We start from the raw sequence: 9,157 nt of genomic DNA on the forward strand, positions 1-9,157 counted from the left end.
CAGAGTTTACACACCTGAGAATCTGGGAGGAATGAGCAAAGAAGCTGCACCTAAGTCGCATAATGTTAAGACTGGCACTGACGATCTCTAGAAAAAGATACAAGCAAGGGAGTATTATGTTGTTGACCACTTGAACAAAACTCCCGCTCATATATCCATCTTATCACTCTTGCAAAAACTCAGACGCGCACAAGAATGCTTTGTTGAAGGTATTGAGTGAAGCTTATGTACCCGCCGACATCACTAGTGTAGAAATGGCTAACATGATCGAACAGGTATTAAAGAGCCATAAAATCACTTTCCACGAAGATTAGTTACCACCAGAAGGATTGAGTCACAACAGGGTGTTGCATATCATAGTGTAATTCGAAGATAAGTTCATCGCCAGGGTCTTGATAGATGGAGATTTGAGTCTGAATATATGTCCACTAACCACTCTAAAAAAGATTGGGTAACGTCTTGCACGAGATACGAATGGGAAGCATGAATGTGAAGGCGTTCGATTGATCTCAGAGAGCCACTATCGGAGAAATTAACCTCAATCTACAGATGGATCCGACCTGGTTTGAGGTTGAGTTCCAAGTGCTAGATATATCTACTACTTACAATCTATTGTTGGGACGGCCATGGATATATGCAGCAGGGGTAGTGGCTTCAACTCTGCACCAGGATGTGAAGTTCGAGTGGAATCATCAGGAAGTGATCATTCATGGAGATGGGAGCAACCCCCTCTACACTAATCATACCATTCCAGTCATCGAAAATAGAAGGAAGTTTGGGGGGGGGGGGGAAACATATCATTGCAATGAGTGGGTTAACGCAATTGAAAAGGACCGATGGTGGAGCAAGAAGATAAAAAGTGTATTGCTATGGATAGGATATGAACCAGACAAAGGTCTTGGCACAAAGCTCTAGGGGATAACCAAACCCGTACAACCACAATATCATGGCACAACCTTTGGACTCAGATATGAATACACATGGCAACAATATCAGGGTTGGACACCGCTGTGGCATGCCCCTTATTATCCGCTGGAACAACCAGTACCACCTTTGCACCAGACATTCCATCAGGCTGACATGATGTGGGGGTCTGAGGAAGATGAGGTTTTGGCCGGCATAAGGAAGCTGTTTCTAGACGAAGAAGACATGGACTGCAGTGCAATTGTTGAAGAGGAGGAGGAAGAAGAATACCTTACTATTCAAACCATGGAAGAAGAAGATATTCTCAAGAACTGGACCGCTGCACCATTGCTCGCCGAGTTCTTGGGTAGCCTGGAAAATTAGCATGAATTGTTTTCAGATAGTTTTGAGCATTTAAAACATTTTCAGTATTTTGTTTGAAATAATTACTCGAGCCATCGAGTCTTACTTATTGACATTTTAAAAGTTTTTTTAATGTATTATTGCTTTTCATATTTATCGTTATCTTTCTACATTCTTTTCAGCATAATTATTACATATCCAGATGAACCTACGACTGTGACATATAATGAGACAACGCAACACAAGGACAGTGATTCGGAAGATCTGGAAGACGATATAATACTTGAGGAAATCATCAAAGAAGTAGAGAATTTTAAAAACAAATCGAAGTCTAATTTGGAGGAGACCGAGGCCATCAACTTAGGGGATTCCGAAACAATAAAGGAAACTCGTATAAACATTCTTCTATCACCATCGGAGAAAGAAGAGTATATCAGATTCCTAAAGGAGTATGAGGATATCTTCGCATGGTCCTATGACGATATGACTAGTTTAAGCACATCCATAGTAGCTCCCAAGCTACCTATCAATCCCATGTGTCCACTGGTAAAGCAGAAGCTCACAAAGTTCAAACCAGATATGAGTTTGAAGATGAAAGAGGAGGTCACCAAGAAAATCAAAGCCAAGGTTCCACGAGTGGTCAAATACCCGACCTGGTTAGCCAACATTGTGCCAGTTCCAAAGAGAGATGGGAAAGTTAGAGTATGTGTCGATTACCGAGATATGAATAGAGCAAGTCCCAAAGATGATCTCTCGTTGCCCAACATACACATACTGATTGACAAATACGCCAAGCATGAACTCCAATCCTTTGTGGATTGCTTCGCAAGATACCATCAAATTTAAATGGATGAAGAGGATGCCGAAAAGACTGCCTTTATCACACCATGGGGAATATATTGTTAGAAAATGATGTCGTTTGGTTTAAAGAATGATGGGGCCACCTACATAAGGGCCATGATTATGTTCCACGACATGATATACAAGGTAATAGAGGTGTACGCGGATGATGTTATCATAAAATCTAAAAGGAGTTTGGATCACATAGCAGACCTGAAGAAATTTTCCGATCGACTTCGAAAATACAACTTGATGTTGAACCCTGCAAAGTGTGCCTTCGGAGTTCCTGTTGGAAAATTATTAGGTTTCATCATCAGCCGCCAAGGTATTGAGCTAGACCCGTCAAAAATCAAAGATATCCAGGACTTTCCACCGCCAAAGAATGAGAAAGATGTGATGAGTTTTCTAGGGCGCCTCAATTATATCAGCCGCTTTATAGCACAATCAACTATGATATGCGAGCCAATCTTCGGAATGCTGAGGAAAGATGCTGCAATAAGCTGGACTGAGGAATGCCAGAAAGCCTTCCACAAAATCAAGGAGTATTTATCTAAACCACCTATGTTGGTCCCACCAGAACCAGGAAGACCTCTACTGCTTTATTTGTCTGTGTTGCATGAGGCTTTTGGTTGCATTCTAGGACAACATGATGAAACAGGAAGGAAGGAGCAGGGGATATATTATTTGAGCAAGAAGTTCACGCCTTACGAAGCCCGGTACTCTTTGTTGGAACGCACTTGATGTGCTTTGACATGGATAGCCCAGAAGTTGAGATATTATTTCTGTGGGTACACTACATATCTTATATCAAGGATGGATCCACTAAAATACATTTTTCAGAAACCCATGCCTACGGGTAAATTAGCAAAGTGGCATATATTGCTGAGTGAGTTCAACAACATCTATGTAAATCAGAAGGCAGTCAAATGGCAAGCATTGGCTGATCACTTGGTAGAAAATCCTATAGATGGAGAATACGAACCATTGAAAATACATTTTCCCGACGATGAGGTATCTTTTGTAGGAGAAGATATTACCGAGGCGTACGATGGTTGGAGGATGTTCTTTGACGGAGCAACAAACTTCAAAGGAGTGGGTATCAAAGTTGTCTTAGTATCAAAAACCGATCAATACTATCCGGTATCTGCAAAACTCAGGTTTTCATGAACCAAATATATGGCATAATATGAGGCCTGCATCCAGGGACTTAGGTTGGTCATTGACATGAACGTTTAGAAGTTGCTGGTAATCGGAGATTCAGATCTATTGGTGTACCAGGTTCTAGGGGAATAGGCTACGAAGAACACCAAAATATTACCATATTTGCATTGTGTACAAGAGCTAATAAAGAGGTTCACAAAGATAGAATTCAAACATGTTCCAAGGATTCAAAATGAGTTTGCAGATGCATTAGCTACTTTGTCTTATATGATACAACACCCATACATGAATTTCATCGATCCTATCCCAATAAGAATTCATAAGCAGCCAGCTTATTGTGCTCATGTTGAAGAAGAGATTGATGGAAATCCATGGTTCCACGACCTCAAGGAATACTTGGAAAAGGGAGAATATCCAGAGAATGCTACCACACTCAGAAGCGCACGCTTTGAAGATTGGCCAACCATTTCTTATAAAGCGGAGCAATTCTATATAGAAGGACTCCTGATTTTGGATTGTTGCGATTCGTCGATGCTAAGGAGGCGTGAAGATTGCTAAAGGAAATACATGCCGGAATTTGCGGACCCCACATGAACGTTTTCATTCTGTCCAAGAAGATATTAAGAGCAGGGTATTTCTTGATGACTATGGAAACAAAATGCATTAAATATGTTCAAAAGTGTCACCAATGCCAGATACATGCTGATATGATACGAGTGCCGCCCAACAAACTCAATGCAACAAGTTTTTCATGGCACTTCTCTACTTGGGGTATGGATGTCATCGGACCAATTGAACTCGCTGCTTCAAACAGACACAGGTTTATTCTGGTGGCTATTTACTACTTCACAAAATGAGTTGAAGTCGCATCCTATAAGGCTATAATTAAAAAGTAGTAGCAGATTTTGTTTGGGACCGCATCATTTGTCGATTTGGAGTACCTGAGTCAATCATTACTGACAATGCCGCCAATCTCAATAGTGACTTGATGAAAGCCATGTGTGAAATATTCAAGATCAAGCATCGGAACTCTATATCACACAAGCCACAAATGAATGGAGTCGTAGAAGCCGCCAACAAGTACATCAAGAAGATATTCAAGAAAATGGTAGATAAGTACATATAATGTCACAAGAAGCTACTGTTTTCTTTGCTCGGGTATCATACCACAGTTCGTACCTCAACTGAGGCAACTCCCTATGTACTGGTCTACGGTACTGAAGCAGTTATTCTTGCTAAAGTGGAAATCCCTTCCTTAAGAATCATACAAGAAGCCAAGCCCAGCGACACAGAATAGGTACGAAGCCAGTATGAATAACTAGCTCTCATTGATGGAAAAAGAATGAACGCAGTATATCACGGTCAACTCTACCAGAATAGAATGGCAAGTGCTTTCAACAAAAAGTTCACGTCGAGGCAATTCACACTAGGGAAATTGGTACTAAAACGGATCTTCCCACATCAGGATGAAGCAAAGGGGAAATTTTTACACTACTAGCAAGGCCCTTACATGGTTCACCGAGTACTGATAGGAGGAGCACTTATACTTGCAGAAATGGATGGAGAGATTTGGCCAAAACCTATCAATTCAGACGCAGTCAAGAGATACTATGGTTAAGATTATGTTTGCACTTACTATTTGATGTAACGGAACTACGCTTGACCTGATTCCCATTTAAGAGGGGATACGTAGGCAGCCTTGTGGGTTCGGTCACGTCATAATAAACTCTTCATTCCCCCTATGGTCAGATACTGGGGCAAGAACTCGAGTTTGCCCGATCTTATCATGTTTAGAACTGCCAAGGAATGTATCGCCAGAAGTACACATTTAAACTGGGGCACAATTTTGAGGAGGATCCTCAAAATTCCGAGTTAAGGAAGTCGCAATGTCTTAAAAGCATGTCACAGTCATCAATTCAACAAACTATTTGCTCTCATGTATTATCACATATTTCAAAACAACTACATTTTAATAGAAGTTGTTTAGCAAAAATGCATGTTTTTTGAAAATATTTGTTTTATATATAGCAGCGAAACATTACCCGGGGTGACTCAAATAGGACCTCCAGACAAGATCAAAAACAAAGCAAGGAATCGAGAGCACGAACCAACCTTTCCCCGCAAAACTCATGATTTTTCGTTGGACGCAGGAACAATGAACATAACAGGAACGGCCACAAATACATACACAAGATCACTATCTTCATGACGACAAAAGTCTACAAACGCAAACACGTCAAGCTAAGAAATGCTTTATCCTCTCGCACTTAGTCATTGTGTTTCTTGCATAAGGCTAAACACTGCCCTTATCATTGCATAGGGCTAAACACTGTCTCACCTTGCATGAGACTAAACATTGTCTCTACTCCTTGCATAGGCCGAAACATTGCCCTCACGTTGCATGAGGCTAAGCATTGCCTCCACACTTCATAAGGCCAAACATTGCCTTTTCTTGGGTGAGACTAAGCACTATATCCATTCTTTGGATGAGGCTAAGCACTGCCTCCACATTGCATAAGGCTAAGCACTACCTTTCTTGCATGAGACTAAGCATTGTCTCCATTCTTTGCATGAGGCTAAGCACTGCCTCCACACTGCATAAGACTAAAGCATTGCCTTCCTTGCATGAGACTAAGCACTGTCTCCATTCTTTGCATGAGGCTAAGCATTGCCTCCACAATGCATAAGGCCAAGCATTGACTTTCCTTGCATGAGACTAAGCACTCTCTCCATTCTTTGCATGAGGTTAAGAACTACCTCCACATTGCATAAGGCTAAGCACTGCCTTCCTTGCATGAGACTACGCACTGTCTCCATTCTTTGCATGAGGCTAAGCACTGCCTCCATACTGTATAAGGCCAAGCACTGCTTTTCATTGCATGAGACTAAACACTGTCTCCATTCTTCGCATGAGACTAAGCAATCCCTCCACTACCTTTCCTAGCATATGACTAAGCATTACCTCCACTCTTTGCATCGGGCTAAGCACTGCCCTCATGTCTCGTTCTCGCATATGACTAAGCATCGCATGTCTTCTCTATCAAAAGATCAATATTACCGCATACTTGCATTTCATGGGCAAAAACATCGCCATAATGTCCGAAGGCGTCATAGTCTAAGGGCATCATCTTCATAGCCCGAAGATATCATGCCATGGCCGGAGGATCTCTCGAAGTTGCATATCATTGTCCTAAGGCGTCATAGTCCAAAGGCACCATCCTCATAGCCTGATGACACCATGCCATGTCCTGAGGATCTCTTAAAATTGCATATCATTATTCAAAGGCGTCATAGTCGGGAGGCACTATCCTCATGGCCCGAGGACACCATTCCATGGCCTGCGAATCCCTTATCATACACTTCATGGCCCAGGACGTCATGGTCTAAGGACATCTTCTTCATCATCCGAGGATAACCCTCGCGGTCCAAAGGGAATTAGCATCATATTTAAATTACACAATAACACTATATATTCGAGTGCATCGTATTTTAAGCTTTGCATGTAATTCAGGAGGTAACCGTTCTACAAACAGGAACAATTCTCTCTCTGATTTCCATTCACAACGTTCACATCCTTTGACTATCTCAAACGTAGCCGACAATCAGTAATTGTTTACTCTTTGTCCCTTAACCGCCCAAATATTTACCTCAAATATTCGAAACAATCAAATTCGCATTCATTGCTCCACCTAAAATTATTCGTTACCTACGACACTATCCTACCCAAACGATCCTTTTCGAAACATATGACCACTCTTATAACAACTCCATCGGTTTCGTTCTCCGTTGGATCCAAAACTACACACGTCCTGATTCACGTTACACCAGGGATATGTAGGCAACTCAAGAACCAGGGTTCGGCCCCCATTTTTTTCAAAGTACATCATTCCTCACTCACTTCGGACAAAATTGGTCATCATTTTCTTTACCCGACAACTCTTTCATCATTCTCGGGTAAAGAGGGGCAGCTGTTGATACCCAATTTTGCCCTCATATTTTTTCAAATAGTATATATAATTTCAAAATATCATTTTGCATCATTAATTAATTTACAAGAGTTACACAAGTATTTTCTATAATTTTTCATAATTGTTAAAGCTTTAAAATCGATTTTTCTTGCATTCAAGTCACTTGAATATTTATTAATTACTCCTTTAAATTATTTTGGGATCACTCAATCATCCATAATTATTATTTGCATCCATATATATGCTTCATAACATTTTACTCTGTTTTATATAATTATATTTTATATTTTAAAGATGTTTTACATAATTTTGCAATAACAACCTATATTCTATACATGACTGTATTTATTATATTATTTATACTAAAAAAAGTATTTCTTATATTTTTATAATATTAAGATATTATGTTTAAGTATTTTACTGCATCAATAATATTTTTTATTATCTACTAATTATTTTTATAATTTATGTTTGATAACTTTCGTGTATTTAATATGTGGCCCAAAATTTGAGCTAATTTCGGACCAAATCAAGGCCCAAACAAGCTGGCCCATCTCCATTAAGCCACAGAAGCCCAAACCAAATGACCCTTTTAAAATGACCCGGTCGCGACCCTTTGTACAATCCGTCCCGCCTATTCCTTAATCCTAATCGTTGATCTTTCAAGATCAATGGTCTTCAATCACTCCACCCTTTTTAATTAACCAACACCTGAAACCCTAACCCATTTTCCATAAGCCTCCACCCCTAAACTCTCTAAACCCTACCTTTCTCTCTTCTGAAGAACCCTAGTCGCCTCCCCTTAACTCCCTCTCATAATCCCGTTGATAATGGGATTTTACCATTATTTGCTTACTATATCTGGGTTTTGTTGCTACTGGTCACACGGTTATGGTATTACTTAGGTGTTTTCTTAATTTTAGTAAATACCACCTCTATATCGGATGAGAATCAACCTCAATCTTGGAGATTTGGACAATATCTCATCCATATACACGAAGAAAAGCCTGATTCTTCATACTAGTTGGTCGATTTTTGAGTATTAAACCTTAAATAGGGTTTGGAGTTTGATTTCTTTCCTTTTCGGTTACTTTACTGACTTGCATGAGAGAATTTACTCTTTTTCGTTCGTGTTTACTTGATTTCTTTCGTTGTTTATTTTCCTTATTCTACCACTATATAAACCCCTCCCCTAATTTCCTTTGAGGGGAGCTTATTCACTGAAATTAACTACTATTACTCTCTTATTATCTCATTCTATATTATTCTGAACTTTTTCTCTTGGCCGGCTGAAAGCCAAGGCCACCGGAATTCAATTCTCGAACCTTTGTCAGTTTGAGCACTGCCCGAGGTTCATTCAAAATCTTTGGGAACTCTGACACACTGAGACTCTTGGGTTCTACTGTTCGTTTGCTATTAACACTGAAGTGTTTCTGAAATTACTCCTCTTGTTTATTTGTTCTTCTAAAACTGATAATGTATCTACGACTCTTGCAATTTCATTTTCTTTTTGTTTGTATTCCTGTTCTTCATATCTATGTCTCTAAGAATTTGTATGAATCACATGCCATTATATGTTTTGAAACTCTTCTAAAGGCTCTATGCTTTCTAGAAGTTCCACTTGCCTATTTGTTACCTTGATGCTGCCTTCTTAAGCTTGCTTTCTAATTTATGTGCTCGAATGCTTATTACTGTTGCTTATTTTGCGTTTGTTTTCTTTCCTTGTCCTGTACTATTATGAATAACCAATTCATACCCAGAATGTGTTCTAATTCATGTTGAGACATTCATGCCTAACCTGTTGTCTTTATGGAATTCTACTGTCAGCTATGATCTTTTCCCGTGCTATTTGTAACGCTATTGTGTTCCTGACTTGCTCAATATTGTGTTCCTCGGTATCAATCGAGAACTTTAGAGTAAAT

General features: G+C 39.8%; 1 protein-coding gene across 1 annotated transcript; it reads left to right on the forward strand.

The window, feature by feature from the left end:
• The first annotated feature begins 254 nt into the window (after positions 1-254).
• On the forward strand, positions 255-3,273 carry LOC138902370 (uncharacterized). The gene is made up of 5 exons (XM_070190228.1): positions 255-275; positions 997-1,262; positions 1,449-1,968; positions 2,173-2,822; positions 2,919-3,273. Exons 1-5 carry the CDS (start codon positions 255-257, stop codon positions 3,271-3,273), a joined length of 1,812 nt encoding a protein of 603 aa, XP_070046329.1.
• The last annotated feature ends 5,884 nt before the right edge of the window (positions 3,274-9,157 follow it).

This window comes from Nicotiana tomentosiformis, chromosome 12 (assembly GCF_000390325.3).
Source record: "Nicotiana tomentosiformis chromosome 12, ASM39032v3, whole genome shotgun sequence".
In the NCBI taxonomy this organism is placed as follows: domain Eukaryota; kingdom Viridiplantae; phylum Streptophyta; class Magnoliopsida; order Solanales; family Solanaceae; genus Nicotiana; species Nicotiana tomentosiformis.